General features: G+C 44.7%; 1 protein-coding gene across 1 annotated transcript in view; it reads left to right on the top strand.

The window, feature by feature from the left end:
• The window catches only part of LOC147900399 (uncharacterized), a 41,540-nt gene that overhangs the window by 5,585 nt on the left and 20,898 nt on the right, over positions 1–15,057 (top strand). Inside the window, exons 5-11 of the mRNA XM_087376866.1 lie at positions 1,008–1,100; positions 1,288–1,376; positions 10,053–10,131; positions 10,462–10,544; positions 10,775–10,853; positions 11,006–11,870; positions 12,214–12,336. Coding sequence (XP_087232992.1) covers positions 1,008–1,100; positions 1,288–1,376; positions 10,053–10,131; positions 10,462–10,544; positions 10,775–10,853; positions 11,006–11,870; positions 12,214–12,336 — 1,411 coding nt within the window. The remainder of the gene's footprint in view (positions 1–1,007; positions 1,101–1,287; positions 1,377–10,052; positions 10,132–10,461; positions 10,545–10,774; positions 10,854–11,005; positions 11,871–12,213; positions 12,337–15,057) is intronic.

Here is a 15,057-nt window from a genome sequence, read left to right as displayed (position 1 = left end):
CTATATATACACGTTTGTTGAATTAGTAGACTTGCAAATTTCTCCTCGGGAAATAAGTTGGAGGAGCTAGACTTTAGCGTATCATTTGTCCTTGAACTCTTTTCGCTTTGCAATAGAAATTCATTCTTTCATTTAGCTGTTAATCCTCTCGCTACCTTTTGCATTATGTGTTTGTAAAGAGCTATGAACCTTCCCACTACCTTCTTTTATTCTTTCATTCAGCCATTAATCCTTTCGCTACCTTTTGTAAAGAGCATGGATGCAAACCCCTAGGTGTTATGTTGTATGGGCTGATTGCTAGAGTTGACCTTTAAAACACCTATTGAATGCACCCTACATGCGACAATGGCTACACCTCAGGCTGCCGACTTTGACTGGTGCCTCAAGGACCATGAAAGGGTTTTGTTGCGGAATAAGCTGGGAACCTAGTACTCATTCATGATAGAAAGAAAGAAAGAAAGATATATTAATGTCTTTGGGAGGCCTCACATGCCTATGAGACAAGTTCAGTAAAAAATGTAACTCATACAAGCCACCATAGGCTGAGGCAAGGGCACACTCGGGCCCTTGCCGGCTATTCAAGAACAAGGACTCAAAACTCAAACTTAGAGATCCTGAGAGAGGGAGCAAGAGGTGTGATCAACTATCAACTATGATCCTGGTGTCATGACAGTCCTCCAGTGGGATATCAAGATATGTTTGTCTTTGCCGGGTCGTCTCTTGCTATGGTGGGCTGCTTGGCCTCCGTGATCTTTGTATCCGATGGACCATATCAAGGGTGATGCCTTAGCTCTCAGTAAGGCCAAAGTATCAGAGGAGCCCCAGGACCTTTGACAATGTTAGGATAGTGTTATCCTCGCAAAAGTACACTTATTTTTTGGTTCTTTTGTTGTGTCTTGTGTTTTGTTTTGTTTTGTTTTCTTTTTTTGAAGAACAATACCTGAAACCTTTTTGCGATTTGTGTTTTGGGGTTTTCTCATGTTTTTTGGCTGATGTAAATGGTTCAGGTTTGCAGGCGTACTGGGGAGCCAAATAAACTTATGTTCTGTAAAAGATGTGATGGAGCTTATCATGCATATTGTCAACAACCTCCTGTTAAGGTAGGGAAAGTGTAGGGTACATCCACAACCGTTAAAAGTGTAGGGTACATCCATAATTGTTGAAAGTGAGATATTTTGTTGTCTTCGCATTGCTTTTCCCCTTTCCATTTTGTTCTGAATGTATTTATGAAGTTAATCTGTTTAAAGTCAAGAATCTCATGCAAGCTCTTTGAAATTTTGATAACAGCAAGTACCAAAAGGTCCATTTCTATGTCCAAAGCACACCTCTTGTCATAGCTGTGCTGCTCGTGTTCCAGGAAGTGGTGTTAGTTCAAGGTAAGTCCTGTGTAACCTCATTCTTGGCTTAGATAGATTTGATCAAACTGTTTATTTACTTGTTCCCTTTCATAATGGCTCTAAAAGTATTAGTGGAGTCAGTTGTCTCTTGACTTAGAAATGGAGTGGCTTTCCTGTAATGTGTAGAAATATATTAGATCAGTCTTTGCTCAGTATTGGGTTTGCTGTCATTGAGAGGTTGAGGATCATTTTGAGACATATCCCACTGCTTCCACACCCTTCACCACCCAGCCCGAAAGAGATGTTGCAGGGGGGTTGAGAGGTGGACTACAAGTGGCTGAGAGGCGGGCGAAGAGAGAGAGAGAGAGAGAAAGAGAGAGAGAGAGAGAGAGAGAGAGTTTATTAAAGTCTTCGGAAGACTAATGGGTCTATGAGATTGTGAAAAACCTGATACAATGAGCTGTGGTAGTGGAGCTACTAAACGAGCATCCACACCAATGCAGAATGCAAAAAAATGCAAAATGGCAGTACTAAGTCCTAAGTACAACATAGTCATATCTCGACTATATATATCAATCTCAGCATCATCGTCGACATCATCATAACCATCATCATCATCATCATCAACAGCAGGACATTAGGATGGATGAGGCTGTGGAAGTCGATGCATGAGGTCAACAATAGAGCGCTGTCGCCCCCTTAGGGGTGCAGTCCTAGTACGCCTCCTGGTCGTAGCTCTGCATCTAACCAGGGCCACTGTGACCCCCGTCGGTTGGGTTCCAACCCTAAACAAGGAGGGGATGTCCCCAAGTATGATATGTGAGTCAACCCTCTGTTTGAGCTGTCGGGTCATAGGCTCCGGGTCACGGTCATGTTGAGGTCTCGCCTCGTGGGGGTCTATGTGATCTGGCTGAAAGAACTCCGTGATAGAGCTCTGAGAGGTATCAGTCGAGGAAGAAGTTTGTTCTTGTCTCTGTGCTCGGGGGGGGAGAGAGAGAGAGAGAGAGAGAGAGATGTATTAACGTTTGCAAAAGGCCTCGCGGACCTATGGGACAAGGTATAAAGTAGACCAAAAAGGATGATCTCATACAAGCCTCAGTGGGCTGGAGCAAAGGGGGCGCTCTAAGGCCCTTGCTGAGTGCTTAGACTCTAGTTTGCTCACTCCCGACAGTTAACTTCCAAAGTGCTTGGTCTGTGCAGCTCGTGAAAAGTTAGCCCGATTGTGTAGTGCTCAGATGAAGATGCTCGCTCTTGCGATCCTTAGGAAACGGTGTACATGGGTGCTCAATTGTGTGAAACGTAGGTGCCAATTAAATAACTCAAAGGTTTGGGTTACTATTGAAGGGGAAACGAGGCGATATGGGTGAATTGAGTTATTAACAGTTAACAGACAGAAGAAAGCACAGCTTCTATGCCCTGCATACGGTGGAGCGTGACTTTCTATCGTAACCTTTGACCTTAATTGCTTTGTGACACAGAGGCGTCTAATGGTCATGCCGCTGATCATTAGACAGCTGGTCATAAATCCTGGGAAGTCCTCATCTTGAGCATACTGCTCCTTCATTGCATCTAACTCATTGTGGTAAGCAATGGTTACTGTGGAAACGTGAGGCTTCCTTGACAATGCATCAGCCACTACATTCTTTTTACCTTCCACATGCAGATAAGAAATTGGTCCAATGCATATGCTTCTCAGATAATTTCATCTGAGTGAGGAAATATCTCAAAGACTGAGGATCTGTCTGCACTGTGAAATCAGTTCCAAGTAAATATTGCTTCCACATGACAAGGGCATGAATTACAGCCAGCAATTCCTTTTCATAAATGCCTAGATGTCCCTCATCATCCTGAAAAATTCTACTCTCATAGGCCACTACCCGTCCTTCCTTCATAATGACCCGCTCCCAGGCCATTCTTTCCACATGCATCAGCTTGGACATGACGAAGATCTGCTAAGATCAATACTGGCTCTGGTACGCTTTTCTTTTAGCATCTCAAATGCTGCAATCTGGTTCTCAGCCCATATGAAGGATGCTCCCTTCTTCAGAGAGGTGAAGCAATTTCAGCGAAATGGTGTATAAATCGCATGTAGTACGAGCATAAGCCCGAAAAGCTTCGTACTTAATGCAAATTCTTCAATTGTGGCTAGTTGCGGATTGCTTCAATCTTCGCGGGATCCATTCACACTCTATCCTTCCTTGAATGTAAATCTTAGGCAAAAGAATTCACTTTTCTTTGCATTTACAACCAGCCTATGCTTGCTAAGCTCTGTAAATACTATTGCCAGATGCTTTTGGTGCTTTGCCTCATCTTTTGAGTACACTATCATATCATCGAAGAAAGTGCCCACAAAAGCCCTATGCTCACGGAGGATTCTGTCCACCATCCGATTAAAAGTGGCAAGAGCACTCATAAGCCCAAATGGCATAACCAAGCACTCATACAAGCCAAAGCTGGTCCCGAAGGCCGTCTTGGACACATCCTTTGGACGAATGCGTATCTGGTGATACACACTCTTGAGATCTATGCGACTGAAAATGGCTGGCCCTTCCAATCTATCCAAGATATCATCTATTCTTGGAATAGGAAATCTGTTTTTTATGGTTATCTTGTTCAGTGCACGATAGTCAAAGCACATTATGAAGAACCGTCACTCTTTTGCACTAACAGAATCGGTGAATAGTAAGCAGAAGAACTGGGCTGAATCAGCCCCTTTTCTAAAAGATCCTTCATCTGGCTCATGATTTCTTCTTGTTGAGCTGCACTCACCCTTTATGGTGCCTTGTTTGGTGGACTACTCCCTGGCACTGTATCAATTGCATGATCCTCAGGCCTCTCAGGTGGAATTTTACCGGGTAACGAGTCAGAGAAACACTCTCCAAACTGATTAAGAAAATCTGTCCGCTCTTTATCTAGCTCAGAGATTACAAATTGTGGATCGTCAGACTTAGTATCCTTTGCAAAAACTAAATATGCAGAAATATGATGTTTCATTACTGAGCATATAGCTGATTTAGATACAGGGATTGACTCTCCCTTAAGTTTGACATCGAGTACATGTTTCTTCCCTCTATGCTCCATGGAGATCTTCCGATTATATGTATCCACCAAAGGATGAACTCTGTGACACCAAGGCATATCCAGTAAAACATCACAGCCCTCAAGAGGCATTATATAAAATTCCTTGTTGTCCACAAAGATCTATATATGCAATCGGAGCTTTCCAATGATAGGGGTGACTAGAGTGCTAAATCCAGGACAAGCCAAGCCTGCCTCACTCATGTGCCCCATCTCCTTTGCACGGATTCCAAGTTTGCCTGCCAATTGTGGAGAGAGAAAATTTGCACGAGCACTTGGGTCAAAGAAAATCAATGTCATCTGATCCCTCACTTTGCCCCATGCCCTGCAAAGCTCCGGAGCATCCTCATCAGGCTGCTCACTGATAACATCAGGCATGGACTGATCAGATGGTGTAGGCTTCTTGCCTTTTTGCTCTTCCCTATCATCCACTTTCCCTTTAAGCTTGCGTTTTGGGAAATCCTGTGCCACATAGCCCTCTTCTTTACAGTGAAAGCTTTTATTAGCCTCCATCAAGGCTTTTCTTTCCTCACTTGACAGCCAATTAGAACTTGGCCTATCACGCTTCTTCCCTTTGTTAAGAGGAAGCTTGGAAGCATCCTTGGCTTCCCTGCTTTCTTGAAATTCTCGGACTTACCGCGAGAGCTTCCCAAAACTTTTTATTGTATTTTTCCAAGTTATGACAGTTGGCTGCATCCAACTTGTGCCATGCTATCATAACATCTACTTTAAAGGTAGTGGTCAACCAGGTAGCTGAAAACACCTGCTGAAACTGAACCCAACTCGTGGGTGCTCTAATTTGGAGCAGCAAATTTGTCCACCATTGTAGGGCATTCCCCTTCAAGAAGGTGGCTGCCTTTCACATTTTTGATGACTCAGTGAAGTTCCCCCCTGAGAAGGCTGCATCAAATTGCTGCACAAAAGTTAAAGCCTTCAACCTGTCTGAGCCCCATTAAATGTCTCAAACTTCACTGCTTGCTCCACCCTCCTTGTAATCTTTTACCTTTCATTTGGGTGTCAGATTGTCATACACAGGTGGCTGCAAAATGCAGGTTGCATTGCATTCCCTCCAGCCTATCCTGCACTGCCACTACCCATTAGAGGGTTTGTCAAACCAGCCCCAGGCATACCAAACATACTTGTAGGAGCTCCAAAGGTCCCTGACCTTCCACTTTGCATTCCTGGCTGCATGCCAATATTGCTATACATCATGTTAGGCATTGCGGGCTGCATACCCCCAGATGCATTGCCTTGCATCCCTTGCATCCTAGGCTGAAAACCAATAGGGTAATTTCCAAGCATTCCTTGACCATCATTAACTAGACTAGCCATCGCCCTTGATTTACATTCTGAAAACCAGTCCCTTGGCCATGCATAACCATACCAGGACCTTGAAAGGGCTCCTGCCCTGAAGCTCCCTGTACATTTGGCACTACTGGCACTACTGGATGCTGTCCATCCAATGGCATCACACCAAATTGCTGTTTTTGAACCCCATTAGGCTCCCCCGCATGAGAATGCTTCTTTCTCTCCTTAGACCTCAAAGGAGTCTGCATCAACTCAAAGAACCTTGGGTCTTGCGTGATTGTTCCCATAGCTCTCATTAACTGTGCCTTAAACATAGCATCAGCATCATCTGCATCTTCAGCCTCTTTTGACACTTTTGACTGAGAGGCACTCACACCAAAAGGATTTACAGCTTGCTGTGCCTCAACATTTGGGAGGCTCCCTCATACATAGATTTCTCAACGTACAGACTGTCCACACGGCTGTACGGAAGCCCGACTCTTCGTGTATGGGTTTGTACGGTGGCTGGTTTCCGTATTGCTAGTCGTGGAGAGCCCATGGCACTGTCGTCTCTATCCCGTGCGTCGATTCCTCTTTCTTCCAAGCTCTCATGCCATTCGTTTTCCCGTCGGGCATTCTACATTGATCCAAGGCCTTCCTTTCTTTTTTTGGTTTGCCCCCAAGGCTTTAATTTACCCCTAGGCCCCCTCTAGTGGGACCTTTCTAAAACCCCCAGCAAGGACCAACTTCAATTTCTAAGGTTCTTTGGGCCCCTCTTGGCCCTAGATTTATCCCCAAGGCACAATTCCGTTTGGGAAGAACTTGCCATCCTCACCCCGTGACCTTGCCAACTAGATTCCCAGGGTTGGGTCCACATGTAAGTACAAAACTCACGCCCTCATGACAGCTAGATCTCAAAAACTCAAAAGCTCAAACAAAAAACTGGAGCTGAGAGTTCGGAGCTTAACCCAAAACCTGGCACTGTAGTAGCTCTCTAGCGGGATGCAAAGATCTCCTGGACCTGCACCTGTCGAGCTGTCTTGCGTTGTGGCAGAGGGCGTGGTCTCCTTGACCTTTGTATTTGATGGGCTATGCCTTTGAGTAGGGCGGAGATAGGTCGAACCTCGATCGTGTGTGCCTTGGTCACTCTCCGTGTCATGTGTGGACTTTGCGTCCCTCGATCGACAGAATCTCATGTTGTCTCTATCCACTGATCCACAACGCTCGTAGGTAAGCTAACAACTCCTCCACCCACAACATTCTGGAGCCAACTTATAAGCATAGAAAGTTTGTGACACGTCGTCGTGCTCGGTCTGCCTCCATAGCGTGTGATGCTGTACATGCCTGTTGCTGTCTGATCTGTCGTAGTAGCGTATGTATGTGCCATCTCATCGCAATTACATAAAGCCTAATGCACACCTGGTCCTGAAAATGGATCAGTCGTCGTGAGAGTGGACCAAAGCCGTGTCCCTCTTGAAAGAGGTATAGGTATCGCCCTCGGATCTTGTAGTAGGCTTTGCAGAGGTATAAGAAGTGCTTTTTTGTCTCAATCTTCCCAAGTATGCATAGTTTGCAAATCCGCTGCTCTCTAGGTATACTTGCAGCTGTACCTGTCTCGGTCTCAAGTTGATTTGTGATGAGATCTGCATCTGTCCGATCACAATCCTCAGTGCATGTGAGACTCCTTTGTCCTCAAGGTACTGGGGTTTGATGATGAGTCCATCCTCTGATAATCTTCAAGAAGTGGTTGTGATAGAACTGGACCTTGGTAGGGAGCTCCTGGTCGTATGTAATTGGAGGTCTAATTGTATAATATGGTTAATCTCATCTTGAGGGGTCGACTCAGGTGGTGCATCCATGCTGTACTGGAAGGGGAAAGCCGGCCCATCTGGATACTTTTGAGTGGCAAACGATGTGGATACACGTGCATACGATACTGCGTCGGTCATACTCTTTGCTGACCATATGGATGACACTAGTGGTAGTCTCGATAGTCTCTAGCAAGGTAAGGCTTATGATCCGTGGAGGAAAGTCATCCTTTAGCAAAGGGCATCGACCAGAAGAGTTGTCATGCTGAACTTTGCCTACATTATCTGACGGGGGACTGCGGGCTTACTTTGTATCATTTTAGAATCCATAATCACCTGTAGCCGCTCAAATCTCCTCCACGCTACTGTTGAAAGGTCACTCCATGTCAGACGGTCTCACTAGTGTGTTGAAAAGCTAGCCCTTTGTTAGCGAGTCTAAAAAGTGCGCGTGAAAGAACACTTCCTCTAAAGTTGGGCCAAAGCTCTTGGTCCACATGTGAGCCGTGCTCTAGCTGCATGAGTCATCCTGAATATTGGCCTTGAGAAAACTGCCCCCAAGTACGTATAGGATTGGACGATCTCCACTTGATCGCCTTGGTAAGTGAAACTATGCTGATGCAGCATGGCGCGTGAGGTGTTGAAGATCATAACCTTGCTCTTCCCAAGGTTGATTGTCAAGTCTCTCTCTCTGCCAAACACCTTCGGTGATAGAGGACATCGCTGCTTCACACCATGGTGCTCTCAACATGGACTCTCCCTCTGATGGACTCGTATAAGCTCATCACCCTGGGCGCAGATCAAGATCTCTGAGATCGACATCTCTCGAAGCCTCTTGATCAGACGGGGGTGTGGGACAGTGTCAAAGGCCTTCCGAAAGTCTACGAAGCAAGCGTAGACTTTTTGGTGCCTCGATCTTGCCTCCTTAATGATGGTTCTCAAAGTGAAAATATGATCAAGGATGGAGTGCTGTCGTCGGAAGCTTGTCTGTCCTAGAGCCCGCTGCCCATGTGGCTTTGTTTGACTGTTAATCCCCCTCTCTAGTACCGACCCATAAATCTTGGCTAGAGTGTGGCGAATCATGAGAGTAATGTAGTTCCCCGTCTCCATGGGGTCCCCTACTTTGTGTATGGGCACAATGGTGGTAGTGCTTCAAGAGGATGGGAAGCCATGACAGACCGTGTGATTGAACATCTATGCTAAGATCAGAGCAAGGCCATGTGCGAAATGCTTTGTGCGTAGTCCCTCATGGTCTTGAGCTCTCCGGTTATGGAGCCGGCAGAGTGCACCCCGTACATTTTGTGCAGGGAACAAATGGCACGTGGTGGGCCCGAGCATATAGGACATGTTAGGTGCTGTGTGCATCGGGATGTCATAGAGTGAGTGCATAAGTGTGCCGAACCTCTGTGAGGGGAATAGCGGCTTCCCCTCAGATAGAAGCCCCCATCTATTGTTTGGGTCCCCGCCAGGGAAAGAACGGGTCACCTCCTCTATCTTGTGTGTGAGGAAAGCCCGCCTCTTACGACGTGTTAGTCATCGTGAAATCTGCTGTGCCTCATGTGTCGTCAGATGGCCCAAGGCTTGCTCCCTTGTGAGGTGCGATCTCATCTCTCTGCACTCATCATCGTACCAAGGATCGTGAGGCATCGTCCCAACTGGGGCATGTGCTGCATGTCTGCATCATCTCTAAGTAGATCTGAGAGCTCACGTGTCTGACGTAGACTGGGTCGAGAGCATGATCAAAGTGGATCTTGACACGAGTGGGTATGGGCGTTTGTAATAGAGTTTGCCTATTTCTGCAATCTATATTTTTCTTTGGCTATTCTACTTAGTGAGCAGGCTTCAGATATGTATCTATGATTAACCTCAAGAGTACTTGGGTGCACAAGTTTGTGAGAGTAAGATTTGATTTAGCATTGTTTGATGCCTGGGTAATATTCTTTTGCTGCGGGAGTGTTGCAAGCAACCTCCATCTGTGTTTTCTAACACGAAAGCTGAATGCTTCCTCCACAAGGCAGAAGTTCTTCTACATGAGCTGCTGCAGTGCTCCCTCTCTCAGCTTGCCCCTCCCTCTATGAGGTCCCGCATGTTATACAAAGCCCATGAGCTGCCTAAGTAGCTGCAGTCCCCTCCATTGCTTCTTTACAAAGTCAATACTGAAATTCTCCAGCCTTGTTGCACATGCCCTTGGATTGCTATAATATCTTATTTTCTTCTCAAGGTGTTCTTGTAATTAGATCCATTCAATTTAGATGCACAAAATTTAAATAGGGCAAGTTAGAAGTTCTGCTCAGTATAAATCAGGGCGCAGTCTCTTTTCTAATTGAATTTTCCATAGTACATGCAGTGGATGTTTTACTTAAAAGTGTTATTGAAGGGCCCACAAAGGTTGGCGCAAGATTAAGCCACTCACACTCTCTGAATGTGTTTGCATTTGGAGTAGTGCACTGGTTATTACTGGCATAGAAGTTCATGCGTCATATTGTTACTTTACCCATTCTTTTTAAATGCGCAGGAAGGTCCTGACTCTTGTTTACTGTTCCAGGTGGTTTTTGGCGTACACAACTTGTGACTCTTGTGGGAGGCTCTTCATGAGAGGGAAGTACTGTCCTATTTGCCTAAAGGCAAGTTATCTGCTCTTCCTTCTCTCTCTCTTGCTTGTCTACAGGAAGTACTTTTTAATCTTGGACACAGTTCATTTTTTTGGTGGATTTGTTTCTATGGAGAATAGCTAGAGCTTCAGGTCAGTCAGATAATGCTGCTCTGTGCAGCGAAGCAGTAGATATATAGTTTAGGTTCTCTCTCCTGTGCAGTGCATTAAGTTGCATGGTTGTGCATTTCACAGTGGATAGACTATGTTTTCCTAATGTAATATGCTAAGGGTAGTGCAATGTTTTTAGCAAGTGCTTCGATGTCTCTTAATGTAGACATACGCTTTGCGTTTACCAATACAGGTGTACAGGGATTCTGAGGCATCTCCTATGGTTTGCTGCGATGGTTGTGAGCATTGGGTTCATTGCCAGTGTGATGGGATAAGGTATGCCTTTATCACTGACAGCAGTATGTGAAGAACTATGGTTGTTCTTGCTCAAAAGCATTGCTCTTCTTCTTTGTTGAACTCTGCCAAATGTGAAAGTTTGCTAAAAGCTTTGATGATTTTGGTTGTCTTTATTGTAGAAGTGCACATGCCATTTACTTTTCTATCCATCATTCTGAATAGGAATCACTAATTCTCTTTTCAGTAACAAAGAGGCTGATTGCTTGCAGTGATGAGAAATATCATGAATTTCAGCTAGACAATGATTTGCACTACAAATGCGCTGCTTGTCGGGGAGATTGCTATCAAGTAATTGTCACGGCCATGCTTATTCGAATTTCTGGCAGCTTCAGGACCAATTTTCAAAATGTGTTCGTACATTTTTGTAAAGATCTCTTGAACAAATTTTAGTTAAACTGTGGTTCGGATCTGATGTGTGGATTGCTCTGGGCTTGGTGCAGGTCAAAGATTTGGATGATGCAGCAGATGAGTTGTGGAGGAGGAGGGATTTAGCCGAAAGGGATATCATATCGCATAATCAGGCTGCTGCAGGGCTTCCTTCAAAGGATGAACTTTTGAAGTTATCTCCCTCTTCTGATGATGACGACGAAGATCACATGATTGTCCCAGTAGAGGATCGTTTGCTGAAGAAGATTGTCAAGACACAGCCTTTGAAAGTGAAAGAACAAGAGGGGAAGTTTTCAATTAAACCAGAGCTATCAAAGAAGAAAACTCAGAAAATAGAGAAAGGTGGATCTGGTGGGAATATCAAGAAGTTCAAAATTACTTTGCCTAAGTCGAATATAGTCAAGTCTCAGGATCATGCTAAAGTACATAACAGTAAAGTGGAGAAGGGAACTACAGAAGAAAGAGAACAAGTTCAAGAAAAGATGCACAAGAAAAAAAATGGATCAGTTGTTAAGATGATAAAACTGGCTGATCACAGGATTCAATCTGGAGACTCTACTGCACCTGGCCATGGGAAGAAGGATGTTATTACTTTGCCTGGTCAACTCACACCAGGAAATAAAGTGTCTGACAAAAAGAGCAGTTCCAAGAAAGTAAAGAGTAAGAAAAGTGCAAAAAAAAGCTCCAAGCATCAAATATTTGTTGACAAAAGTAACCTCGGGAATCAACCTAAAACAGTAAAATCTGCAAGCAATGCAGATAACATGACGGGCACCAAAGTTGTGTTGCATCTTCCATCAAAAGAAAAGGGAATAAAAAATAAAGTCAAAATGAAGCTTCCTCCGGTTTTGGCATCGACAATGGAGGATAGGTTAGAAGGTCAGAGGGGGACTGATCAGTTTGGTTCAGATGCAGAAGGTTGGTTATTTTGTCTGGCATTTCGTTAATGCCAGGGTGCTTTTAGAATGCAATTGTGTGCGGGAAGTCTCATCATGTCTAAGCATGTTCAGCAGGATGTGGCATAAAAGGGATGAAATTGAAGGAATTTAGTACTGTCTCAATTTTGTGCTTAATATAGGGTTTTATTTTCTTTGCTTTCTGGAATGCGTACCTCTTTCAGCATAGGAATTCTTTGTGGATGGATTTTAATTCAGCTATATTTCTCATGCTTTGATGGTAGCATCCTTCTCTGCCTGCACAACCAGCAGTGTTGCTCTGTTCCAGAATAGTATGGCTTAGATTCTGGATTTTGATTGTGCAGAGACAGAGTCTGAAGCCCCATATGACCACGAGCTTCCATCACATGACGGGAGAGATGGGTTTCAGAATTCATACCCTGAGGAAGATGGAGAAGATATGCAGATATCAGAGCAGGATTTGGGAGGTAAGGAAACCATGGCTTGCATTCTGTTGGAATTTGAGGTTAGGGCTTCATATGGGGTTGATTGTCTTAAGCATGGTGAATCTACTTGTGTATGCAATCATCTCTTTGATAGGCTGAAAGTCTAGCTGATGAGATCCAGGTTCTTAGTTTTTTTGCGAGAAGATATTTTTGCCTTAGATAAGCATACAAATGAGACCCGGGACTTTGCTGAGGAAACATACACAGTCAACCTTATTAAGGCCTGCTGGCATTAGTCTTTGGATTGGGAGTTGGATACCTTACCTAGAAGCTCATTTTCTAAAGCTTTGGTACAGGAGACATAGGCACAAATATTATAACACATAAATGGTTACATTTACTGGAGAAGACAACAGCTAGCTACTCTAGACCCTGTGGAGTCAGTGCCGTTCTTGGTGACTGATTTTTGCAGTCATCCTTTTATGAATGGTAGATTTTTTTTCTTCCCAAGAAAAGAACATTAAAATGAGAAAATGATATAGATCAGCAATCCATGGGACACTTCACCAATCAAAAGAGGCAGCTGGCTGTTATGCTATCTGCTTCTCCGGACATCAGTGCACCGCCTAGAGTCTCTCAGAAGAAAATGCCAACAATTAGGGTGGGAGGCTCTACAAGCAATGGACTCCTTGATCCTGAGAATGGAAAAAGGCCTGCAAGCCATGCCTTACAAAATTGCTCCTGGCTTTTGGCAGTCTTTCTACATCCCTCCATGCTCCCATGTGGCCTTCAAGGTGTAGACGAAATCATGCCATATGTTGATAAGGGTGGTGGATGCAGGCTGAATCTACTGATCTGGCATCACTATACCAGCGAACTACGTAGATATTCTAGGCTGTGATGTTGGCTGTTCAAAATATTGTAATATTTAAGGCAGCAGCCAATGTATTAGTTAGTTAGGAGGGTTAGGAGCACTGTTTCCTTCCCCTAACCACAATTAATTGTTGAGTTAGTAGTACAGTCAATTTCAAATCACCCTAGGCTCACCCTAGGGTTTTATCATGTTGATATCCCTCTCGTATGTCATTCTTGCAATCTCAGCTCAGCTCAGCTCTATGTTTTTGAGTTTTCTCCATCTCCGAACCCTCACATTTGGTATCAGAGTAGGCTGCCCCTTGTTCGGATGCACTCCCCTCACCCTTGGGGACGATTTCTGTCACGAAAACTCGAGTTTCGCCACCAGAAAGTTGCTGTTTCAGTCCATTTTTGATCAGCTGCCCTGTTTTTGCCCATTTTTGATCAGCTGCCCTGTTTTTTGGTGGATTTGAGCTCAGTTTTTCTGTGGACCATGCTCCTGGAGCTGTTCTACCACTGGCAGCCCCTCTCCTCCCCCTTCCCTAGCCTCTCCGCCCTACCCTCTCCTCCCTAGTTGTAGGGACGATCGCAAAAGAGAGAGAGAGAGTGCAGGTAGCAAAGAGTCGCACGATAGTTCAGCCGTCACGTCAAACTTAGATAATGAAAAAATCTAAGTACAAGGTACTTGTACCTAGACCTAGGACTAAGTGTCCTATGTGGCCTAAAAGGCACTAACACTACAAGTGCCTACACTTATGCCTACAAGGCACATACCATGGCCTATAGGGCTTCACTAGAACCACCAGAAGATGGCCTACAAACCCCCCTCCATGGGATGGGCTGAAGTACTCTCTGGAAACGTCTCAGAATACCTGGTAGTTTCTGGTCATGGTGGCACATGTTCATCCAAAAGGATATAGCCACCTATGAATGTACAAGGGATGTCAGATCATGTAACAAAGGGAACCAAGTGTAAAGCCTGTTGGAAGATTTCGAACTTGGGACGAGGAAGTGCCTTTGTAAACATATCTGCTATGTTGTCCTCTGTGGGAAGATAGGACAACTCTATGTCTCCTGCTGACAACCGCTCCCGAACATTATGATAGTGAACTTCAATATGCTTGGTACGTGCATGAAACACTGGGTTACGTGCAATGGCCAAAGCACTCTGGCTGTCAGTGTAGACAATAGTGGAGGATGTTTGGCAAATACCAAGATCTGTAAGTAACTGTCGAAGCCAAGCACACTCTACTGTAACGGTGAAAGCTGCCCTGTACTCAGCCTCACAGCTAGACGTGGCAACTGTTGGTTGCTTCTTGCTGAGCCAAGAGATACATGAAGTGCTAAGCAAAAAACAATTGCCAGTATGAGACACTCTGGTGTTGGAACATCCTGCCCAGTCACTATCCGTGTAAGCATGCATGGTAAGTGAACCCTGATCACCATAGAAGAGGGCTAAATCTTGAGTGCCTTTGAGATATCTAAAGACTCTCTTCACTGCCTGCCAATGCTGTGAACTGGGCATGTGCATGAATCTGCTGAGCTGAGATACTGCATACTGCAAGTCAGGTCTGGTGTGACATAAATAAATAAGGCATCCAACAGCCTGCTGAGAAAGAGTGATATCACATGGTGGGCTCCCATCCTGAGCTGAGAATTTGAAGCCAGGGTGCACTGGAGTAGAGATTGGCTTGCAATCCTCAAACTAAAAACGATCAAGGAGCTGTCCAATATACTTGGACTGAGACATCATGATACCCCCCTCAACATGAGCAAACTGAATGCCCAAATAATAATGGAGCCGTCCCATGTCTGACATGTCAAAAATCTGCTGCAAATCAGCCTTGAAAGCTGCAATTTGCTGAGTATCTGGGCCCGTGATGAGCATATTATCCACATATAAAATCA

The sequence above is a fragment of the Dipteris shenzhenensis genome, chromosome 7, assembly GCF_047967505.1.
Source record: "Dipteris shenzhenensis isolate YYH24624 ecotype China chromosome 7, Dip_SZ_1.0, whole genome shotgun sequence".
Lineage (NCBI taxonomy): Eukaryota > Viridiplantae > Streptophyta > Polypodiopsida > Gleicheniales > Dipteridaceae > Dipteris > Dipteris shenzhenensis.
The sequence above is the reverse complement of the archived record's forward strand: the minus strand, read 5'-3'. Positions and strand labels throughout refer to the sequence as shown.